General features: G+C 53.9%; 1 protein-coding gene across 5 annotated transcripts in view; it reads left to right on the top strand.

Moving 5' to 3' along the window:
• The window catches only part of UBR4 (ubiquitin protein ligase E3 component n-recognin 4), a 121,582-nt gene extending 104,251 nt beyond the window's left edge, over nt 1-17,331 (top strand). The window contains exons 95-106 of one of the 5 annotated variants that reach the window (XM_006093985.3): nt 160-350; nt 715-888; nt 1,254-1,353; nt 3,731-3,949; nt 4,876-4,995; nt 5,811-5,953; nt 6,371-6,496; nt 7,508-7,702; nt 10,315-10,539; nt 13,611-13,701; nt 14,362-14,518; nt 16,952-17,331. In XM_006093985.3, the coding sequence (XP_006094047.1) occupies nt 160-350; nt 715-888; nt 1,254-1,353; nt 3,731-3,949; nt 4,876-4,995; nt 5,811-5,953; nt 6,371-6,496; nt 7,508-7,702; nt 10,315-10,539; nt 13,611-13,701; nt 14,362-14,518; nt 16,952-17,016 (1,806 nt within the window). In that variant the 3' untranslated portion in view covers nt 17,017-17,331. The other 4 variants (XR_002830557.1, XM_023758313.1, XM_023758314.1 and 1 more) reach the window with 4 other exon arrangements.
• Nucleotides 17,332-24,402: the final 7,071 nt, after the last annotated feature.

Here is a 24,402-nt window from a genome sequence, read left to right as displayed (position 1 = left end):
AGAAATTCAAAAACTGATTTATCAAGTGGAACTCGCACTGTTTATTCCCTAGGTAGTGCTGAGGCAGTTCTTTTAGGGCTGCTTCTGATGGCTGATGGAAGTGCTACAGCCCAAGTCCTGACCCCATTAAGGGCCCTCCTATCCTCTTCCCGATTGCAGGGCAACCTCCTCCTAACCGGGGACAAAGATCAGTTGGTGATGCTCTTGGACCAGATCAACAGCACCTTCGTTCGCTCCAACCCAAGTGTGCTCCAGGGCCTGCTGCGCATCATCCCCTACCTTTCCTTCGGAGAGGTGGAGAAAATGCAGATCTTGGTGGAGCGGTTCAAACCATACTGCAGCTTTGAGAAGTATGTTGGTTGGACTTCATATGGCAAAGGGAGAGTCCCCACAAAAGCCTTGAACTAGTTCTGGGAGACAGGAATCACCTGAATTTTGATCAGATTTTTATGTGCCAGTCTGGCGGACCTTTAAGGGGCATAATCTAATTGGGGAATCCATAGTTAAAATATATTGTGTGAAATTGGCTCTGCAGAGAAGGCGAAGTGGATGTAAGATGGGAAGGGGGTATGACAAGCTGGGGGATGGAGGAGGGAAGAGGGAGAGTGGTAGGATCAGCTTAAGGAGTTTAGACTTGATCGTATAGACTGTTGAAGGTTGTTCAGCTTATGCTAGTCCTTTCACACCCTCAGACTCTCCGCTCTTTCCACCTAGGTATGATGAAGATCACAGTGGCGATGATAAAGTCTTCCTGGACTGCTTCTGTAAAATAGCAGCTGGCATCAAGAACAACAGCAATGGGCACCAGCTAAAGGACCTGATTCTCCAGAAGGGAATCACCCAGAATGCACTTGACTACATGAAAAAGCACATTCCCAGTGCCAAAAAGTAAGAAGTGGCTTTGGCAAAGTGACTGCTTTCCTTCCTCTTGTCCTGGTTCCTTCCTCCTCCATCATCTTGGCATAATTATTCCCCTTTGCCCTCCTTAGGGGTCTCCCTCCTCTTCTGGAAATGACCAAGGAGACTCTCAGCCACTGCGGAGTCCTATGGAGCTCTGGGGAAAGGATGACAGCCCTTTGGTTTCTGTTTAGAGCACTCCTCTCTCTCTCTGCTTCTCAGCTGAACTGGGTGGTCCTTTGTGATAATTTGTGCCACTCTTGGAGGGTCATGTTTAAACAAATCAGAATCAACAGCTGGATTCTAGGTAGCCTTTGCTTCTCTGGCCTGCTAAGAAGCCTTTCTTTGCTTTGCAGCTTGGATGCTGACATCTGGAAGAAGTTTCTGTCTCGCCCAGCCCTGCCATTTATCTTGAGGCTTCTTCGGGGGTTGGCCATGCAGCACCCTGCCACCCAGGTGAGTAGCCAGCCTGCATGTATACCTTATTCTGAAGACAGGACAGGTAGAGTGAGGGAAACATACACTGTCTTCTCGTCTCCCAGGACTGAGAAAGATAACTGCCTTGATAGCCTTGAGACATGACTTGCCCTGATACGTGAGACTTCTAGAGTGGAAGACACTCTAGAGGTCATCTGGCTCAGCTCTCTATGAGAAGGATTAAGTTCCATTTGTGATTTCCTCATTCAACTCATTCCTATGTGGGGCTTCACAGGGCAGCTGAGCAGTTGGACTGTGAGTGTGACTGGCCCAAGTGTAAAACAGTTTTGTTTTCTGGCCGCAGTCACTGGGACATTAGTAATATCACCCTGTTTTCTGCTCTGTGTCAGGCAGCTGAAAACTGTGCTCAGAGAGGCCCACCTGTTCCCCTCTGTAGCTCATTCCTGAGAGCTGCCCACGGGCCAAGGCAGCTGTTATCACTCACAAATCCTAACTGGCCTGGGCTTGTGGCCAGGCTGGGGTTTTTAAAAATTGAACTTTTTATTTCAAGATAATTATGAATTGACATGAAGTTGTTAAAAAATAATACAGAGATGCCTGGCTGGTGTGACTCAGTGTTTGAGCATCGACCTATGAACCAGGAGGTCATGGTTAGATTCCTGGTCAGGTCACATGCCTGGGTTGTGGGCTCGATCCCCAATGTGGGGCATGCAGGAGGCAGCTGATCCATGATTCTCTCTCATCATTGATGTTTCTATCTCTCTTCCTCTCTGAAATCATTAAAAAATATATTTTTTAAAAAAGAAAGCACACAGAGAAATCATATCTATACCCATTATCTAGTTTCTCTCAATGGTAACATCTTGAAAAATGGCCATAAATATCATAGCCAGGATGCTGATCTTGGTGCACGATTCAGGACAGTTTCAGCACCACAAGGATCCCTCCTGTTGCACTGTTATAGCCCCACCCACTTTCCTGCACCCCCACTCCTCTGACCCCCGGCAGCCACTGATCTGTTCTCCATTTCTATAGTTTTGTCATTTCAAGAATGTCATATAAATGGAATCACACAGTATGTAACCTTTTTGGGACAGTGAATGGATTCAGCAGAGATGTAGGAGGTAGAATGAATGGAGTTGGAGGCTGATTGCACCTGGGGAGAAAAGAAGCTAGATGAATCAAGAACTCTGCTCAGTTTTTGGATTGGGTGACAGGGTGAATGGTGGTTCCATAAAGGAGGTGAGCTTAGGACAGGTCTGCTGATAACCAGGCTTATTCTTAGTTACTAAACTGAATTACTTAGTTACTAAACTGGAGGTTTGAAGTGAGGTGGGCAGAATTCATTAGGTTTGATTCTCAACGTACAGTCTGTCCTCCTAACTAGAATGTAAGCTTCAGGAGGATACAGTCTTTGTTTCCCCAGCACCTAAAACACTGCCTCACACACAGTAAACACCAGAGTGTTGAGTGTGGGCTACCTCACCAAAGGCAGTTGAACTATGGGCTTGGTGTTTAGGAGCTTGAGACACAAGAGGCCCTGTAATTTTGTTGAGCTGCATATTTGAAGCCATGAGAATAGATTTATGAGCTAGTGAGTGATCTGATTGAGTGCTGAGCTTTCACATTGCAAGTTGGCTTCATTGTTTTCAACTTACCGTCGAATATGTAGTAATTGTCATCAATTCACTTGTGATGTGGGTGGTGCAGAGTTCAATGAAATGCTGCTGTTCTCAGTGAGCTCACCTGGAGAGCTTTTTCAAATGACACCAGCCTTCAGTGTTCTGATGGTCTCCGACCCCAGTTCAGAGCGTGGTATAGCGCATTAATTGCTGACCTTCTCAAGCACAGGGCTTCTTGTTAATACATTTTAAGTGTTTTCTTATCTCCAGTCCGCTTGTAGTTGTACCTCTAGTATCCAGAGGTTGAGAAAACTCCTGTGCTCCTGAGTTTGGTGGCCCCAGATGAAGACCTTAACACAATCCCTCTGAACCTCAAGGGCCTGCTCTGCTTGGTAGTCACTGAGTTCACCACTCAGGACTCATCAGGTGCTGCTTCTCCAGGGAATCTTACCTGCACCCCTTTCCCTGTGCCTGGATGCTTTGCATGCTGTCTCATTTTAATCATCCCAGGAGCCCTGGCATTACCCCCTGCTTTATAGATAGAGGTGCTGACGCTAAAGAGCATAGTGATGGGGCAGAGGTCTTTGGCAGAGCCGAACCCGCCCCCATTTGTCCAAATCTCTCAAAGTTTAGAACGAAAGGATCAGATTGAAACTTGAGCAGATAACACGAGGTTGTGTACATTCCATTGATTTTCTGAACCTTTAAGCTCCTGGGAAGAACGCTTGTCTACATAACTGGAGGCCTGTGTCTCTCTGGCCCCTTCTTGGCAGGTTCTGATTGGAACTGACTCCATCACAAACCTGCATAAACTGGAGCAGGTGTCCAGCGATGAGGGCATTGGGACCCTGGCAGAGAACTTGCTGGAGGCACTGCGGGAGCATCCTGATGTCAACAAGAAGATTGACGCCGCCCGCAGGGAGACCCGGGCTGAGAAGAAGCGCATGGCCATGGCGATGAGGCAGAAGGCTCTGGGCACCCTGGGCATGACGGTAAAGCCAGTCCCTGAGTCCCCAGTTCTTGCCACCCTGCTGAGGAGGAGGCTGTGGCACAGTGATTTGTAATTTGGGACAGAGCTGGGGTTGGGCACGGTGAAGCTGAAGGCTGGACGGAGGAAGAGGGTGTGCTAGGCCCTTCATCTTGCTAATCTTCCCACCAACCCTCAGAGCTGTGACTGTGACTGTTCTGTCCAGATGAGACTCAGATTATAAGGGATTTTAGTTCATAAAAACAATCAAAATGGTGATGATAGCCATTGTTATCAAGGATTTACTATCTGCCAAGCACTGTGCTTATGCAACTTGTAAGATTTTATTTAAGCCTTTGTGTGGTTCTATAAGGTGGTATTATACCCATTTTCCAGATGAACTAATTGAGGCTGAGAGATGAAGTAAATAGGCCAAGGCACATAACTAATAAGTGGTTGGCAGGACTTTGAACCCCGGTCTGTGCACACGAAGGGCTCTGTGCTGTTTTCACTGTCCTGAGGCCTTGGAGGAAGCAGTAGGCCTCTGAGAGCCTCCTCCAAGCCAGCAAACTGAGTGTCAGCAGTTTTAAAACTCCCATGGGAACAGTAAATGAATCATAACGCATCAGCCCTTGCCAGCTGAGAGCTGGTATTGCTGGCACAAAGAAGGGGCTGTTTTGGTGGCAAGTGGCGGCTTGCCAGGGTTCCAGCCGGATGGTTTCTCTGCTTCAGTGGTCCTGCAGGAAGGGAATAGCAGGGAATCTGGGTCTTTACCCTCATTAGAAGCCAACTGAAGAGATTCCTTTTGATGCAGCCATCCTTTTAGTGTATGTGGAGGGTCAGCCCTGTCCTTGAGTGTCCCCGAGTTAGGGTGTGTGTGTGTGTGTGTGTGTGTGTGTGTGTGTGTGTGTAAATCCCCTTCTGACATACCACCTGGGGTTCCCCCAACAGACAAATGAAAAGGGCCAGGTCGTGACCAAGACGACACTCCTGAAGCAGATGGAAGAGCTGATTGAGGAGCCGGGCCTCACGTGCTGCATCTGCAGGGAGGGGTACAAGTACAAGTTCCAGGTACAGCTCTGGGCCTGGGCCTGGTGGCCAGCCTGCTCGCTTGCTCTGGTGGCGGCCCTCGCCTGCAGGCCTTTTGTTCTTAGACTGGCCAAGGCTTGCTTCTTGGCCACTCTTTAAAGGCAGGAAGGCACTGCCCTCATCATCATCATGATCGTACACAACAAGCACTCACTGGATTCTGCCTTGCTAGGCCCCATGCCCAGAGCTTGAGGTAATTTTATCCTTAAACTTGTAAAAAGTTCTGTTTGTGGCTGAGAGCAAAGGTCATGGGACAGAGCCAGAATTCTGGGCTTTTAAAAACATACCATGCTGTTTCCATTCAGGACACCTGGGGAGATCAGGCTCCCCCAAACTAGATTCTTACCTGAAAGGAGCAGAGCAGCAAGTGACGTGTTTGCTCCCCTAAAGGCCTAAAAGGGGTCCCCTTTCTCTCTAGCTTCAATTGACTACTTAGCACCCAAGCTATTGAGGGGCAGTACCCTGGACCACAGGCCTTTAAGTCCTGCTGTAACACAGGCTCTTTGGAGCTGCCCGATAATTTTTGAAAAGCGACCGACTTATCAAGAAGGCACTTTATTCATTTTAAAATAAATAAAACAAAAACAAAAGAAGGGCAGTTTAAACATACATTTTTGTCTTTCCACCTGCATAGCGTCTGCTTTAGTTTGGTTGCTTCCCTCACTCCCAGTCAAGTGCTTAACCACGAGCCTGGGTGCTGGCTGTCGTAGTCGGGTCCCTTCTGCTCTGCTTCACCTGCTTCCAAAGCCTGCGTGGAGTTTCTCCTCACCTCTCCTCCTTTTTCTGTTGTCTTGCAGCCCACAAAGGTCCTGGGCATTTATACCTTCACCAAGCGGGTAGCCCTGGAGGAGATGGAGAATAAGCCCCGGAAACAGCAGGGCTACAGCACCGTGTCCCACTTCAACATCGTGCACTACGATTGCCACCTGGCAGCCGTCAGGTAGGCCCTGGCTCTGGGGACGGCTCCCTCAGTGGGCCCTTCCCTCATCTGGGCTTCAGCTCCAGACCTCTGTTACTTCCCAGGTGTGGGCAGCTGCCAACCCTGAAGTTTTAATGCTGTTCCTTAGTCTCTGGGGAGTAGGGTGTTCTACCTTTAACCATACAGGCTGAAGAGCCATTCTTGCCAGGGAAATACCCATGGCTTTTGGCCCAAGGCTGGTGAAAGCAATGTTACTTACTGAAGCAGTGAAGCCTGCATTTGCTATATCAGGGTTACACTTGGCTAATTCTGTGCGTGGAGTTAGGAGCATGGGCTAACTTCCTTCGTGTTAGCAAACCCTCTCCACTCCACTTGCCCAGGTGCCTGGTTGCCCAGTTAATTCCAGCAGCTACTCATCCCTGCTCTCCTCCCATCCAGGCTGGCTCGAGGCCGGGAAGAGTGGGAAAGTGCCGCCCTGCAGAACGCCAACACGAAGTGCAATGGGCTCCTTCCGGTCTGGGGACCCCACGTCCCTGAATCAGCTTTTGCCACTTGCTTGGCAAGGTGAGTGTTGAGCATTTTCATGGTAGGAAAGGGGATTCCCAGGAGATGGGGGGAGTTATCTTTCAGCCCAGCCTGTGGTGAGACCATTTCCTGTTGCCTTCATTGGGAATCCCTGTCTCTTTACGTGCTGGCAAGGGGCTGTTCGGAACAGAGGGCACTCTGCTGAGATACCGGCACCCTCTGTCTGTGCACCATGGAGAATTTTAGTTATTCACTACTCTCCACCTTTGTTGATCTAAGGACCTCAGACCTGGAATGCCTGACTTGGTCCCTAAGGCCAACATTTCCCAGAGTTCACTTCTACGGTATATGCCTCTGAGGGTTAAATAATAGAAATTAATAGCTCAGTGGCACGGGCTCCCTTGTCCTGAAATGCAGAGTAGCTGAAGCTTCTGTGAAGCCCTTACCTCTGACTGCTGCCTTGTGGAGTGGTGCCCACCACAGGTCCTGGTTTTAAAGCTCAGGGATGAAAAGGTATTTATATAAAACTGGTACCTGGTAGTAATAATGATGGAAGTAACAACAGGCAATATTGAAATGCTTACCATGTGCTATTGTTAGACACACTCTACAGATGAGAAATTGTGGCATAGAGAGTTGAGTAACTTACTTGAGGTCACATAGTTAATAAGGCATAATAGATTATAATGTAAATTGACATAGAAAAAGCCTTTATTTAGAGTTTGGGGACATGATTCTTAGAATAGATTTCCTGGTCAGTCAGAAGGGATAAGGTCTACCTTTCTTACTCCAAAATGTACTTCTAGAAGTGGCCATAATATGTTCTATGACCGTGGTCTCTCAAGAAGTGGGTCCCTCAAAACCAGTGGGTTCTCATCAAAGCTTGGAGAGCATCACTTTTAGTCACAGCAGAAGTGAAACGGCCTCTTCCTGCTGGCTCAGTGCTTGCCTTCATCCCGCTGTCCATTTGTGCAACCTGTGCAGCCAACAGGGCAGGGATTTCCACCAGAGACTTGCTTCTGTTTCAGCGCTTGTTCTGCTCCCTCTCAGGCACAACACTTACCTCCAGGAATGCACAGGCCAGCGGGAGCCCACGTACCAGCTGAACATCCACGACATCAAGCTGCTGTTCCTGCGCTTCGCCATGGAGCAGTCGTTCAGCGCGGACACCGGCGGGGGTGGCCGCGAGAGCAACATCCACCTGATCCCGTACATCATCCACACTGTGCTTTACGTCCTGAACACGTTAGTATCTCGCATCCAGCTGACCCAACACCTCCCATGTGTCCATATTCGCCTTAGTTAGTTCCAGAGCCAGTGTCTGACCTAAGGCAGCCTTTGCTGAAGTAGAAATATTCATCCACAGCTTTTAGGTGATTCCCTTCTAAAACTGAGCCATCTCCCACTGTGGGCAGCCAAGGGCCCGACCTTCAGCTCAGAGAGGACAGAAACGGAGAAGCCAGACCATCAAAACTTCTACTTCCATATTTATTAAATGGTAGCCTCTACTTTTCCTTACAACACTCTCTTCTCTTGGATGGGGAGGTGGGAGGTTGGAGGTGCACACAGTTACTTCAAGGTGTTGTAGGTGAGGGTTTCACATGTAGGGGATGTGGCAGAGCCAAGAACCTGTTTCATAAATGGAAACTGGACTTGCTTCCCCTGTTTTCTCTCCAGTGACTAATGCTTCTGGCAAGTGTGAGGAAAATGGAGGGAGTGTTAAGATGATCTGGGGAAGTCAACTGACAAGGAAGGTAGCCAGGGAAAATTAGATTGTATTTTTATCCAGATGTACATTAGGGGTAGTTAGGTTGATATGTGAAAGTATAATTTTAAAGTAGCACTCGGGTAGAGAATAATATTCTTGTATTCCACCCCAGATTTCAAAAGCAGATTTAATATACGTTAGCTCTTAGGTTTGATTTATTAAATGGTTTCAAATTTGAGGCCCCAGATCTATTGGGCAGAGAACTGACAGGCTGTGTGCAGTCACACAGGCAGCTACAGTTCTGTTTAGGCAACAGGACAATCTGTCTCTTGTTCTTGCTGGCCTTCTCTCTTCAACAATGTTATCTTCTGCTTCCCTCCTATTTCCTTGTGAGTTAAATGGCTGACCTCCAGACCACAGGTTTCATTGTTAAAAAGATGCACAGGTGGGTCTCCATCAGTGCATTACATCACCCGCTAACCTGTTTAGACTGTCAGAAGAAACACCTGCATTGCTGACAGCACAAATGTTCCCATCCCCAAACTGCTGCAGGCCTGAGCGCTAATTGCGTGTTGGTAGCCTTTGACAGAGCCCTCGGCCTTTGCAGAGACATGTCTCTGTTGGCAGCGAGGAGGTAGAGTGGACTGTTCCCCGGGGCGGAGAGCTGACCCAGGGCGGGGAGCCGGCACCATTTGCCTGGCAGAACAGAGCTAGTGATTTCAGGTGTCGCTGAATGCTAGACATTTTAACTCCTCAAGCTTCGTCAGTGGCGAGGGAGTTGGCTGTGCCATTATCTTGGTCCGTTCCAGGCTGACCTGGAAGCTTCACCGAGAGGCACTCTCTCATCCGCAGACTGCTTCCCTAGTCACTCCACCTTGCCACGGGCTTGGCCACAGGGCGGGTGAGGGGCGACTGCCTTTGGTGGACCATTTGTGTATGAAGGCAAGCGTGTGACACTGTGATCCAGAGCAGAGTTGAGCAGGTCTGCAATGGCAGAAGCGTCTGATTCCCAGTTCAGGGAAATCGGGTTGAGTCTACTCACCGTTCCCTCTGTGCCACTCTTCAGAGAGCAGGTGTGCTCGCACTGCCCCTGCTTCCCACAGCCCAGTTGGGCCGTGCTGTCTGCACACCTGGTAATTGTGATTCTGTGGCTCCTAGTGCTGTGTTTGGTTTACCTCATGGCATTAGGACAGGGCATCAGCACTCCTGGCTTGAGAGCACCATCTGGGTTAGAAGGAGAGCGTGTAGCCAGAAACACCTGATCGGGGGCTCCGGTGCTCTCATTGCCGCGTCAGTGACCACTGCCAAGGCTTCGTCCTGGAGGGCAGAGAGAGTTATTAACTAATGCTGGGCAGGCTCTGGGCCAGGCGGCCTGGGTTCAAAGCCAATTCTTTCACGCCCCAGTGTGTGACTTTGGGCAAAATACTTTCTCTGTGCGGTAGTGAGACGGGGATAGTGCTGGTGCCTGTTTCAGGGTTATTGTGAGGGTGTCCACATGAAGCTCTTAGAATGGTTCCTGGCGTTAAAGTTCATGATCATCATAGTCCTTGCAGCTTAGGCAAGATTTGGAACAAGAAGTGGCGCTTGCCTGGAAGAAGCTGTTCTATTGAAGGGGAGAGGGCACAGACACAATAGGGAAAACAACACAGCGAGCCATGGAAAGCAGTGGTGCAGATGGAGTGTGAACAACGTGGCTGTAATAAGACCACGCTGCGTCAGGGAGTGCAAAAGGCGAGCTCAGAGCCAGAGATTCAGGATTCACATTGGCTCCATCACCTACTGCTTGGTGACCTTGGGCAAATCACCATGGTAACAAGGTGCTGTTACCTTCCAGGGTTCTGAGGTCACTGGTGGTGGACTGTTTGTGAAGGTGCTCGACCTGACCCGCCGGGCGCTCAAGCCAGCAGTTGTTTGGATTTATGTCAGACCTGAGCTGGGGGTGGGGAGGGGCCAAGGAAGATGCTACCAAGAGGGGCTTGGAAGGGAAGCAGCAGCACTTGGAGAGGGGAGAGGGGACAGGGGTGTGTGTGGCCTGTGATCCAAGCGTTCAGGACACCCAAGAGAAGAGGAGAAATTGAACACACCCTCCTCCCCTGTTGCTGCTGGTCCCTGGCACCCGCCTTGGTTTCATCGTGCTCTTTTGTTCTAGAACCCGAGCAACTTCCCGAGAGGAGAAGAACCTCCAGGGCTTTCTGGAGCAGCCCAAGGAGAAGTGGGTGGAGAGTGCCTTTGAAGTGGACGGGCCCCACTATTTCACAGTCCTGGCCCTCCACATCCTGCCCCCCGAGAGGTGGAGAGCCATGCGTGTGGAAATCCTGCGGAGGCTGCTGGTGACCTCTCACGCCCGGGCAGTGGCTCCAGGAGGAGCCACCAGGTTAGTACCTGCTTCAGGGAGCCGCTCCCTGCCCTGTTGCCTGGATGGTATAGTCCCAGTGAGTGAAGACTGCCAGGCAATGTGTGTGCGCTAAGGGAAGGCATGCTCATTTGACTCAGTCATTGGTCCTGACCCCTCTCCGTCTATGACCCCAAGTCTAGGCCCGATGGCTGGCAGGTGCCTGCCCACCTTGGGTCTGGTGTTCAGCCACTAAAGAGGCAGAGCCAGGCATATCTCTGTGCAAAATTTCTAGAGGAAGCCAGCCAGGCACGGGATGAGGAGGAGAATTCGGGCCTCCGGGGCTCAGACAGGTGACAGGCTTCCCAGGCGGCTGGTCTGGCATAAACTAGGAAAGCCTCCGCATGGCTGCAGTTGGGGAGTTTCTTTTCTGATCATTAAAAGCTCGTCATCTCCCTCCTTGGTCGCGTTCCTGTCCTGACCTTGCCACGTTCCACAGCTCCTCTTTCCCTCCTGTTAATGTGGGCACCTCCCAAAGCAGGAAGTGGTCTTTGTTTTCATGACCTTGTGCTGTGATTTGGGTTACATGGGAGGTGTCCTGAGAGGAACATTTCCAAGGAAGCCCTTGAGATGCCCACATGGATTGCCCCACTCTCAGTGGACTCCGTGGGCACCACTCTTGGCTCTCAGTGGCTTGTGCAGTCTCTGCCTGGCCTGTGCTGCAGAGTAGGGGCGAGTGTGTCAGCTTGCTTCTGCCACTGGAGGAAAATCTTCCCTTCTGGGCGGTCTGTCTTTGGCAGTTTGCTTTTGCTGGATCCGAGGGAACATTTCCACATTTGTAGGCCGAGGGGGACCTTCAGGCCCCTGACAGTGACAGGCCAAGTGGAAACAGCCGGGTGCCTGAATTGGCACACTTGGTATCTTTACTTCCATCAGCTCTGATTTACCAAGGGTTGCTAGTCAGGGCTCACGCACTCAGGGAGGCTGAGTTGGAGCTCTGTTGAGTCAGGCCAGCATCAGCTTCTTGTTGTGGAGCAGAAGGGGCGAGTCTTGTTAGATTCCTATCTAACCCCTGCCCCCATTCCAGGCATATCACTTCCAGTGTTCCCCGGGAGACCGAAGCATTCATAGTTAACTAGCCGCCAGAATCACAAGTCAGATCTGGCGGATACCAAGTTGTTGATAAGCCAGGCTGGCCTGCTTCCCTAGCACATAAAGTGGCATTTACTGGGCACAAGCTCTCAATGGCAGGTGTGAAATCTGAGCCCATAGGAGCTGTTTTGCTTTCAATTAGGAAACTGGAATTCATTACTGTCCCAGGCGGTTAAGGAAAAGCCGATTTGGTCACAGCTTAATTAGGCAATCCAGTGCGAGCTCTACTCAGGAGTTGCCATTTTCTCTATAGCAGTTTAGTCACCTTTACTAATCGGCCTTAAATAATTAAGTTGGGCAGGGTTATTCAAGATTCCTGCTTACCAAGGCAAAACAGTCACAGAGAAGGACCAGACTTGGTGTGATGTGGGGGCGTGAGCGGGGTGCTCCTGAAACAGACTGGAGGAGGAGCTGGGCATTAGCACAGTATTGAGACACCCTCGGGGAGAGGCCTCGGCTGGGAGGATTTAGAGGGTGTCATCTTGCTGGCTGGGGCAGTGTCACTGGCGCAGGCTTTGTTCATTATGGAGTGGGAGGCAGTGGCAGACACACAAGAATGTGGCTCTAGGCATCTGCACAAGATGGTTGACCTCTTCTGCATGTTTTACATTCGAAGAGAAAGGTCCTCTGCCTGGGACTTGCAAGTGCTTAAGCCTAGGACTTTCTCTTCATGCTGTTTACAGAGAAATGGGTCATCGGCCTCCTCCTCAGGCCCACCTCACAGTGGTTTTCCCTTTAGGCTGTGGCATCCTCAAGCTGGCAGGCAAGGGAGAAAGTGCATCGGGTGGAGGGAAGGTTCAGGAAGCATATTTCAGCAAATGGAATTCTCCTTTTATTATTTTACTTTTAAAGAATTTATATTTTTCGACTCTTAAGTGTGATGGCCTGTCTCATGGGATACTGTCCCTTTACCTGAGGCCCATATGGTATAGTTTTAGCTTCTATGATAAGTAACATCTATGCTTGTCTGACTTTTATGATTCTTACACACACACACACACACACACACACACACACACTCTAATACTGAATTCTAGTCCCTTTAGTTATGGGCTCTGTACATCGTGTTCTGAGGTATAGAGCATCCCCATCACAAGGGTTCAACTACCCTTTACTTACTACAGACGTGAAACCAGTTTGCAGACAATACCTCTTGTAGATTTGGGTGCTGGAAACCAATTCTAGCCCCGATACGTCACTCCCTCTGCAGAGAGGAGTCTAGTCTTTCCGTGTTTCACAGTGGCTGCACCTGGTGTAACCATTCCTCACCGGCAGTGCCTGCCGAGGAGGCAGTGGACGTGGTCGCACTTAGCCCCATGTTCTGAGGGACAGGCTGGTCCTTAATCCTCTGCTGCATCATGGGATTAAGTAGGGGCAGGCGATACTGGGTAGAAACTAAGGTGTGGCGAGCAGCTCGCTCAGGATTATCCCGGCATTGGGAGGTGTTGGGCGGTTGTGTCCTCCATCCTGGATGTTACCATTGCTCATCGCCACTTTTCCACCAGCTCGCCGCTTTCAACACAGCACGTGTTGACAAATTGCTGTGTGTGGTGGCTTTAGGTCTGCTGACTAACAGTTCTAGACTGAGGAGGGCCTTGTTTCCTACCTCATCTGCGTCCCATCAAGGCTGGAGCTCATGGGGTTGCACATAGCAACATGTGAGTCCTTGGCCTCTCCTTCAGGCAGTCGCCTTTCGGTTGTCATGTCACAACTGTGTCTCCCTTTCTTCTGATTTACCCTGATTTGGAAGACAGTCCGTGCTAAAGCTGACTATTTCAGGGAACGTTTTTGTAGTAAATAAACCACTGGCTTCAGAAGGTCTTGCCCACTGAGACAGACCGTGGCTAGAACTGAGTGACCCCCAGATTACTGTGACTCTCGCCTTGCTCCCCCCTGCTCTGCCCTGTCCTGTGAGGACCCTTCCAGGGCCTGCATGACATGCAGTGGGATGTTCTTTCCAGGCTGACGGACAAGACAGTGAAGGACTACTCTGCCTATCGCTCCTCCCTTCTCTTCTGGGCCCTCGTCGATCTCATTTACAACATGTTTAAGGTAAGGATGCCATTGGAGGCTCAGCAGTGTCTGAGTGTCTGCCAGGGTGTCAGTTGATGTGTTGCTGGCTCTGACCCTGCCTCAGCCGACAGGTGGCTGCTCCTGCACCGGCCTCTCCCAAGAAACCAGCGCACCCACTGTGGGAGGGATTTACACCAGCCTAGACCCTTGCGTGTCTGTGCTCCCTCCACCACCTGGTCTGGGGCCTGCTGTAGACCTGCTTCTGCAGGAAAATCTTCCTCCCAAGTCACCTTTGTGTGCTCTTGTCCCCCCAGTTTCGATAACTCCGTTGCCCTGTTCAGTATGACTTCTTCCAGCCCAGCTTACACTCCTCTGTGCCTGGAAGGAATCAGGGTTTGGGTGGCTCCTTTCATAATCTGAACGAAACAGCTCAATTAAGGCATCTTGACGAGTCCCTTTTCTTTGGGAAATGCAGGTGTGACGTGTGGGGAGGAGAGAAGGCAGTCGCTTGTTGTAGCTTGTAGGTTCAAGTGACCCAGCGTAACAAAGGGGCTGTGAGAGGAGTGGAGTGAAGTTTACTGTTCCTGGCAGCAAAACACATCCTCCAGGGAAAACTGATGTACACAGGAGGGCTCTCCTTTCACGGGCTGACGTGGCTGCCTGACTCGAGGCATGAAGTCATCCCCCCTCATCTTGTAGAAGGTGCCTACCAGCAACACGGAGGGAGGCTGGTCCTGCTCCCTGGCGGAATGGTCCTGCTCCCTGGCGGAATACATCCGCCACAACGACATGCCTATCTGCTTCCAGGAGGAGTTCATGCCAGTGGAGACCTTCTTGGAGTTCCTCGACGTGGCTGGTCAGTGTCCAGGTTCTGTCTCTCAAAGATCTTCTGCAGCAAAACCGGTTTGTCTTAGTGGGGCTGGCCATAGCTTATATCTTCACATGTCAGATAACACAGGTGAGAACTTCCTGTCGGCCACCAGAAGATCTGGAAGCACTGATAATGAGAGCAGCAGCTCTGCACTGGGCTGCCCACTGCATATCCCTGTCTGCAAGGCAGCCCTGGGTGAGGTAGGCCTGTGGTCATCCCCACTTTGCAGAGGGGGTAACAGAGGCGCTGGAGATTAACTATGTCTACAGTGGGGCATCGCTCTAAATTGGTAGAGCCTCCTTGTGATTCCTGGCTTTTCCTGACAGTTCAGGGAAAGACCGTGGAGCTTCCCTGTCTTTCTCCTGCCTCTGATGTCACAGCTGCCCCTGGGGAGATGCAGAAAAGTTCAACTCTGGTTCTTAAATGGTGATCATCAAAACACCAGAGCAAAAAGCATCTGTGACTATAAGAATAGGACAACACTTTGAGCTCTTGTCATATGAGACATCCTCAGACAGTCCTTATCCCTCAGCTAGTAAACATGAAGTTCATTGTCTTTCCTGTGTACAGATTCCTTATACAATAGACATGTATTTTAATTGCACATACATTAAAAGTTGCTTGGATTTCATAACCAAGCATCAGGTGACCACAGGGGGAGGTGACGTGGGCCGCTGCCTGGGGAAATACACCTCAGATCACAGATCTTGGTGCCCTCTCGGGCTGTGGGTGCTGTTGCCTTACAGCCCTTGCCACTGTCTGTCCAGTGTAGGGCTCCCGGGGCCGAAGCAGAGGGTCCACACCAGCCTGACTCTCGTGAGCTTATGTTATTTTCCCCTGACGTTCATTGTGGGAATGCTGTGACGTGTAAAGAAGCGGGGAAACATTTCCCCGATCCCACTGATAATTTTCTGTTTGTCTTTGTCCTCTGGGAACTAAACTCTCAAGGGTTTGGAATGATGCTCTGTGTGATTTTCTCTTTCCTCCCAGCTCGGCCCCAACTGATGGAGTTCCCCTAAAGCAGTGGTTCTCAACCTTCCTAATGCCGCGACCCTTTAATACAGTTCCTCATGTTGTGGTGACTCCCAACCATAAAATTATTTTCATTGCTACTTCATAACTGTAATTTTGCTACTGTTATGAATCGTAATGTAAATATCTTGATATGCAGGATGTATTTTCATTGTTCGCGACCCACAGGTTGAGAACCGCTGCCCTAAAGCCTAGGGCCTGCATTTTGTCCTTTGGGGTGGCCTTGGTGGGAGCTGTGCACTGGGATGGCCTTTGTAGGTGCCCTCCGTTATCAGAGGTCACGTGCTAGCCCTCCTACCCGAGGTTCCTTTGTTAACTTCACCAGGTGCTCCCACGTGCATCCTCCAGCCTTGACTTCCTACCTTAGCCACTCTCCCTGCTTTCTTCCCAGGAAGTGACCCCTACAGATACGAGGTAGCCTGTGTATTTGTGTCCTCGGGGCCGAGCACTGTGTTTGTCACCCAGGGGTCTGGTGAATGTACTAGTAAACCAAGACTGTCGGTGTGAATATAAGAGTCTGAATAAGAGGAGGGGGTGGGCCAGGCAAGGAAGGTGGTCAGCTCAGTTCAGGGCTTTGCATCAGCCCCGGGACTGGTGGCAGCACCGCGGCCCGAAGCAGGGGAGTGCAGGGAGGCTCTGGCCTTCACTCGGAGGTCCTGTTTTCACAGTGTGACTTCATTACTTTGTTTAAACTGGTAGAAAATCTCAGAACATCAGGCACACCTTATTGAATGCAAGGACAGAAACACCTTCCAAAACCAACATGAGATGGTGTCACCCTTCCCTGCATTGCGCAGAGCTGGGGAGAGGATTCCCATTTGCATGCTGCCGGGAGGGAGTAGCAGGGGCAGCGGGGGACCTGATGCTGATGGAGCACCTCTGTCACTGGCACTTCCACAGACATGCCTGACGTCATCCCCACAGTGATGAAGCAGGACTCGTCACTATCCCTGTGTGATAGTCGAAGGGACGGAGCTGCTGAGCATAGGCAGCCTGCTCAAGGCCCGGGGCTGGTGGCTAAAGCCCCTTCTGGGTCCTCCACCCTCCAGGGCGGTGGTGTGCACCTTTCCCAGTCCAGGTCCTTTTGAGAATGCAGGGAGGGCTGTGGACACCTCCTTTCCATTTACACTGTGGTCCACGGACCGGGCTTAGAACTGCTCCGGGGAGATGGTGGGCCAGCCTCTGCCCCTGTGCCACCCTCAGACAAACAGCCTCCTCTTCCAGAACATGGCGCCGTGACTCTCGCCCCAGTCATGGCCGAGCCTCCAGCCGCAGCTGTCAGAACTTGTTGGAGTACAGTGTGTTCTCTTCGAGGATGCGGCAGCCATGACTCATGGGCTGGGGCCATGCAGTCCTGCTCCTAACAGCCTCTGCCTCTGTTTCCAGGCCTCCTATCAGAAATCACCGACCCAGAGAGCTTCCTGAAGGACCTGTTGAACTCAGTCCCCTGACGGCCCGGAACCGCTGCTGACCCTCTGAGCTGGCTGGCCTCCGCCCTCTGTGTTCTTCCCTCCTGTGCATCGATCCCCACAGGACGCTACACCAGTACCCCCCTCCTCCCTCCCTCATCTTTCTCGGAGTGGCTTGGGGTTTTTAGGCTTCCTGTTTTATCTTGTGTGTGTGGTGCACTAGCTATGAAGTTGTTTGTAACCCGAGCCACGGAAGGACTTGTACATACCTAGGAGCCATGAGTTGTCCTGGCCAACTTAATACTTGAGTGTGCACATCTTGAGAAATAAACGAATGACTTAATACACATTGAAAAAGAAGGTGTTGGCTGCTGCTTAAACCCGTCCTTGGTGTCACGGGCCACACTTTCCTTGGCTGCCCAGCCCTTCCGATGTCAGTACAGGAAGACGGGCCTGGCAGAGTCGCCATCTCTGGGCCTCTTGTCGGCATCAAACGGAGCCTGTCTGTTTCCGGCCAGCAAGTCGGGGCACCGCATTTGATGAATATGATCTTTCCTAAAACAAACCCCTTGGCCTTTCTTAATGTTTTGGCCTTAAGAGCTGGAACCCAAAGACACATGGAGCCGGTGGTTTTCTAGTCCTCGGCGGAGGGCAGGCCCCGTAGGGCACTAGGCTTTCTGCAACAAGCGCATCGACACTCTCCTGCCCGCGGCAAATCGGGGATCCTTGGGCGACTTCTCTTCGGGGTCGCAGCTTAGGAGAGGGCCTGGGGTAGACTTAGAGTCAGAACCATGAGCAGCTGCGCTTTTCTGCACTTCCCTCTGCCGGGCCCAGTGTGTGCGGTTATTTCTAGCCTCTCTGACAGCCCTTCAGGAAAGAGCCAGTGTCGCTTGCCAGGGGCTGCCCACCGGGCTGCCAGGGTGGCATGTTTGTGCCTCTGACGCCGTGTCCTCAAGCACTGTGGCTCCTGTCCCTGGGGCCTCAGGACCTGCCTCCCCAGCTCCTGGGCAGCGTTCCTCTAGTGAAGCAGCGAGGCTGACCCCGATGGCCCCGGGAGGAAGAGCTCACCAGTGCCGTCTCCTCACCTCCGTGACTGCTCTGCCGCCGCTCCTCCGAGGGACAGTGTATGTGGCTCCATCCTCAGGCCAGACCATGTGGGACAGGAGGTTCCTCCGGGCCCATTTCGGAGATTTCCACAGCCAGGACCTCAGGCCTCTTCCCAGAGCCTCTGACGAAGTCGCCACAGACAGGCGTGAGTGCCGTGCTTGGGGCCCACCCAGAGAGACGAAAGGCGTTTGTTGCAAGAGCCCCGCTGGCAGCCCTGGCAGACGAGCGTGTGTGATTGTGTGCACAAGTGCACGTTGGCATTGGCGCTGGCATTGCTGGGGCGATGGGCTTCTGAGGGACGGACTTGGCTGAAAAGGGCGCAGCATCGCCCAAGCCGTGCCAGGTGCTCACTTCGTTCTGCTCCATCGCCTCCTGTGTGCAGTCTCCGTGCCTGTACGTGGGAAGTGTCCACGGGGTAGGGTGGTTGCCGGGCTTACATGAGATTATCTGCCTGCTATGTAGTAAAAAAGTGGCTGCTCTTACCCTTAATGAATTCACTTTCAGTCTACAAGATTCTGACTCTTTCCTTTACCAAAGCTCCATGTCTCCGTGAGGTCCAGACGTGTCTGGAGGAGGCGGATGAAGGATTTGGTCTCAGGGACCCTGACTTCATACCCCGAATACAGCAAGCTGATGCCCTCTTGCGGGCCCCTCGTCTGAGGGTCTCTGAGGGGCCATTGCAGGTACACGTAGCGGAGTGGCTGTTATATAACATCCTGGTAGTGAATAAACTGGCAGCTTCTGGGACGGCGAAGGGCGCGGGGAAGGTGCGGGGTGAGCAGCGTTACACCTGCTTACCGGGTGCCGGCTTGCTGTCCGTGTGGCACCATTATAGGCTGAGCTGTGTTCGAAGGGACACTTAGGGGCACTGGTGTTGACGTGGCGCCTTTGGGAGCTTAACTGTGGCCTGGTGCTCATGCAAGGCGTTCACTTCTTTTTTTTCCTCTGTCCTTCATTTCTTGCAAAGTCCTCAGAGAAATTTGGCCCCAACCCAAGTCATCAAGCCTCGTGTTTTCACTGTCCCAGCTTCCCAGTGCTGCCGTCCCTGACAGACGTGCAGGCAGGGGGGACTCTGAGCCCAGGGCTGGCATAGCCGCCCTGAAGGACACCAGGCAAAACTCAGTCCCTTCTGTCCTGAGCCGTCTAATCCCTTCTTGGGTTCCTGTCTTTCTCAACAGGCGCCCCCAGCGGGGAGTTGAGAGGGTACCAGACTGAACTGTGCCTGCTGATTGATGGCTGCAGTGTTTAAGCCCCCCAGTCTGCATTCAGCTGGAAGGCTGGCGCAGAGATGCCACCGCCTTCCCCCTGGAACGCTGAAGCCTCGTGTGCCTCGCCTTTCTCGGTCTCTCCTGGCGCCAGCTTCTGAGTTCAGTCTCTATCAGGAGGCCCCAGGAGGCCCCTCACCCCCAGTTTCGTTTGCTATGACACCAGGGTCTGCGCTGGCTTCTTTACGCTTATTTCTCGCATCGACCCTGAAGTTAGGTGGTGGTGTTCCCACCTTCAGATGAGGAAAGGGCCCCAGAGGAAGGGACCTGCCTGCCGGGAGCCGGGCACTGAGGTGGGCGTGGGACTCGGCACAGCTCCACTCACCACCCCACTCGAGTCTTCAGTGAGTGCACAGCGGGGCATCCACAGTCTGTCCTGTGGAGCTGAGATTCCCATGAGGGGCAAAGGCAGAAAGCGTGCCTGTCCCAGACTAAGCAGACCCATCACGTGAGCTGACTTAGTCCTGTGTTGGCCACCAGATGCGGGCATTGTGGTGCTGGGGATGCGCCAGGCTCTGGAGGGGCCCAGCGCTGCTGTGGGCCGAGGGCAAGTCTCCCCACCTGCCTGTGAGGGTGGGAGTGAGTGAGCTAACATGGGAGAACATCCTAGAATTGGGCATGGCCTGGGCCGTCCGCTGTGGCTCCAGTGGCCAGTGTGGACCTGTTCCCGTGGAGAGGAACCACAGAGTGGCTGAGGGGAGGAGTCGCCTCGCCTCACCTCCCGCTGTCAGGACAGGCATTCATCTGCGGCCCGTGCACGCCCCCCCACTCCTGTGCACATACACACATGGCCCAGGCACATGCTTGCTGCACTCACATGGAGTCCGTTGCATGGTGATGCTTGTTTGTTCCCTGCGGTTATTTCTGTCTCTGCTGCTCCATGGTCCCCACCCTGGGGGCTACTCCCTCTCCTGCCCATCCTTGTCTCTTGTCCCATCTCGGAGCCTGGCCCAGGCTTGTGTGCTGCCAACTCGCCCCCTTGGCTCCCGGACAAGCCTGGAGCGGCTGCAAGGCGTGTCCAAGTGCAGACCTGGCTCCTGCAGCTCAGGGTGTGGGGACCTCACCCCCCGCCCCCCCTCCAGAGCACTAAGGCTCAGCCTGGGATGAGTCTGCCGAGGACCCCGGGGCTGCAGCAGCCAATGCCCCACCCATGCCCTTTGCTGATTTCTGAGCTTTGGGTACACTCCGACCCCATTGTTCTAGGGCTGGGACAGTGCAGTGCAGAGAGAAGGAAGGACTTGCAGGGTCCCCAACTCGCATATTCCATATCCCAGGCCAACAGGCTCCGGGCACAGAGGCTTGGGGCCCTCCAGGCCTGTCCCCTGAGCCTGTGAATTTCCAGGTCATGGCTGATACTGATGAGAGGAAAGGGGGGGAACAGGGATAGGCGTGGGGGGGGGGGCGGCGCTCTTTTGGGAGAGAAAGTGGCAGGTGGAGTTGGCAGCATCTGGTACAGGCCCAGCATCTCTGCCCACTCTCCTGGTCCACGCTGGTCTCTGGCCACTGTCCATGCGCCCCTGACCTTCAGGGGCTACGGGAACTGGCAGTGCGGGCTGCTTCTCTTCATGGTGCAGGACACCCTGAGCTTTCCATTTGCTAACTCCGCAGCCCTCGCTCAGGTGGTCGTTGAACACACACATTTAAGCAAACTGGCCCTGACTGTGGAAGCCTCTCCACATCTGTGGGAGAGGCCGGACCCACGTGCACGTCCCCCTGTGGGGGCCCAGGGAGCAGCAGGTGCTCCTGGAAGTTGGGGAGAGGCTGGCGTGTTTGGGGACCACGGTCAACAGGCCTGGAGTGAGGGGAGGGGGCATGGGGACTAGTGAAGAAGCTCGTCCGTGCGCGAGAGGAACATGCCTCGTCGGGTAACCAAAGTGCTTGCGCAGCACCTGGCACAGAGGCGGCCACGGAAACGTGAGCGGGAGGGGATGAGTGACTCACCCCAGAGGGGCTTTCCCGGAAGTGGTTTGGGCTCCATCTGAGGAAAAGGCAGCTGACGCAGAGCTCCTGCAGTGACAAGAGCTGTTTGGAGGTCGTGAGCCTTCTGTCGCTGGAGGCATCCAGGCGGATGCCGCACGGGGGTGGTGCTGGGCAGCAGGGGCGAATCAAGGGCTTTGAGCCTGAGGTCCTGGTTCTAACGCTGCCTCATCCATGCTGGGGCCTTGGTGAGCTGCTTCCCCTGGCACCTTGGGGGAGCCCCCAGGAAAGGCGGTGAGCGGGGCTGCCTCACAGGCTAAGGGTGGCCATGCTCCCACAGTGCCCCGCTCGACGTGGGTGCCTAACGGGTGTGGGTCCTGAGACGCGCCTCCCTGATGTGGGAACGGAGGCTTCTGACGAGCCTTTCGGGTCCTGCCAGGAGGTGCCCAGTCCCCTCCCCCGTACCCTGCCCCCCAGGTGGGGCTGGCTGTGGTCAGAGTGGCACAGGGAACCTGAGGGGAGGCAGTGGGCAGAGGAGAGCTCGTCCCCCTCCCCATGGTGTCCCCAGCACCTCCGGAGGGCCTCGTAGGGCCTGGGGCCTGGGCTGTGGTGTTCTCTCTGCCAGTGACGCCGAGGCAGCGGTGAACCGATGGGCAGGTGGGGCCCGGCCCCCGCCAGGCTCCCTCAGTGCTGCGTGTGTGCTCTGGGCAGCTCCCAGCTGGGACAGCTCTCAGGACAGGACATGTGTGCAGGGATGTTCTCACTTCAAATCCTGGAGGCGGGGAGGGGTCCTGCGGGTGGAGGGTGCATAGAGAGCTGTGCATTAGCCACTTGGGGGAAACTGAGACCCACAGAGGTAGGGAGTGTCAGGCTCCTGGGCATCAGGCACCTCAGGGCACGCAGCCTCACCGAGGAGGCCCCAGGGTGTTCAGTCCTCACGGCTGCCCTGAGGCCGGTGCTGGCATCATCCCATTGCACAGATGAGGACACTGAGGCAAAGCAGGGATTCGAGTCCAAGTCCATCCGAGGCCACAGTCCACGGCAGGTATCTCTTTGCCACCTCGTCTCTGTCCTCGTCCCAGCTGGACACCATGTTGGGAACGTCTGGGGTGTCTGGGGGGGAAACACCCTGCCGTCCCAGAGGCTGACCTGCTGAGCGTGGCCGACCAGTTCCAGGAGGGTTTCCAGGTGAGCGAGTCTGGCCCGCTTTGCGCGCCTGTGAGTAAGAGGGTGAGTAGGAGTGGTTAGTAAGAGTGATTGGACATTTGGACATTTTAAAGGGTTAGAAGAAAGACAAAAGAATTTGCAGCAGCGGCTGTATGAGGCCCACAGGGCCTGTGTGTGACTGGCTCTTCACGGAAAACGTCTGCCAAGCCTGGTGCACTGCGGGATCCACGTGGGCCACAGAGGAGACGCCACCCGAGGACCACACCGCGCCCGCAGCCGGTCCAAGTCCCTAAAGCTCTCAGCCGCCTGTGTCCGAGGTCGCCCGCTGGGCCTCGCCTTCCTGGGAAACACCGCAGGCTGACTCCCCAGCTTGTCCTCGGGGCCCCTCGCGGGGACGGTGCCCAGGCTCCAGCCAGGGCTGGGGCCAGATGAAGCCGGGACCAGCGATGAGGGTGTCGGTGTCACTGGGACGCGGAGCAGCTGAGAAACTCCAGCTGTGAGGGTCAGAAGCCCCAGTGCAAAGCCACCTGGACAGTTAAGGGAACCTGCTGTTTCCCCAACAGCCAGCCCAGAGGGGCGACCCAGGAGTGGTTGATCAGGGACTCGGCCAAGCCTTAGGGAGAGGGTCTGCCCCCAGGCCGGCTGCCCCCCACCTCCCATGAGGCTGCTGCCTCGGGGTCCGGGCATCGCATCCTGACTGTCCAGAGGAAGACAAGGCACGCTGATCCCTGCGCCCGCTTCTCAGGAAACCTCTCCTGGGAGCCCCAGAGGCTTCCCCTCGCGTCTCAAGGGCCCCTCTCCACCTCTGCTCCAGTCCTGTCCGGAGACACGGATGGTCCCGGGTTCTCATCCCAGCTCCACCCCCCCATTGCCTTGGGGCCTCAGTTTTCTCGTCCATGAAAAGGAGTGAAGAGCCCCGACAGCAGAAGTAAATGCGATTATGCCCGCTAAGCACTGAGCACAGTGCTGTCCAGGGCCACCCACATCGTTATTGGGCACCGGTGCCCAGCCCGGGGCCGGCCAGCAGCCGCCCACAGACCTCTCGCTGTTCAAGGTCTCGGCTGCATCCTACAGAGCGAGGGGAGAACTGACTGGTCCCAGGACTGAGCTAAAGCACCCAGGATCTTAGGGAGGGAGAGCCCACATCTGCTTGGGGGTGGTGTGCATGCTCCAGGGGAGGACTTCTTGGAGGAGGTGACGTTTGAGAGGGGTTCCTAGGTGGAGGGAGCAGACTCTCAAAGGGGCAGGGACAGCTGTGGTGGAGGGTGTGTGGAGGGAGCCAGTCCAGTGTAGGCTCTGTCTTGGCAAGGCCCCGGGAAAGGCCAGATGCCAGGTGTGCAGATGGTGGGAGCTGGGAAGGGTGCAGGGTGCAGCTGGAGGTGGTGGGAAGCAGGAGGAGGTCAGTGAGGGGGGGATGGGAACGAGGGGAGGCTGGGGAGGGTGGCCTGGCCACAGTGGACAGGGCCCCTGTGTGATCCAGGGCACATCCCTGCCTCCTCCATGCCCTGCTCATCGGTCACTAACATGAGAGAATTGGACGAGACCAGCTCATCTCCTGCTGTTCCTGGAAGCACCCAGAGGCTCCCCCCTTCCCAAGATCCACCTGGGAGCTGGCGAAGATGCGGGTTCCTGGGCCCATCCCAGCCCTGCCCCCGTGTGCTCAGGTGGGCATGAGAACCAGTGATCCTACGGCCTCTTCTTCTCTTAATGTTTTGGATTCACCCAACCCAACACACACTTGCTGAGCGGTCAGGGGGCAGGGGCAGGGAGGGGACACCGGGGCTGGGACTTGGGCTCGGGGGCGGGAGGAGCTGCAGGGGAGGACACTGCCGGCAGGGCAGCAGAGGTGAAGGTGTGAGGGCCAGAAGCAGCGTGGAGTTATCGGGGACTGCAGGTGTGAGAGGGAGCCTCAGGTTCGTCCCTCGGGAAGGAGGTGTGGCCCAAAGCTGCACAGGCGCCCCGAGACCCTGGT

The sequence above is a fragment of the Myotis lucifugus genome, unplaced genomic scaffold, assembly GCF_000147115.1.
Source record: "Myotis lucifugus unplaced genomic scaffold, Myoluc2.0 scaffold_128, whole genome shotgun sequence".
NCBI classification, from domain to species: domain Eukaryota; kingdom Metazoa; phylum Chordata; class Mammalia; order Chiroptera; family Vespertilionidae; genus Myotis; species Myotis lucifugus.
The sequence above is the reverse complement of the archived record's forward strand: the minus strand, read 5'-3'. Positions and strand labels throughout refer to the sequence as shown.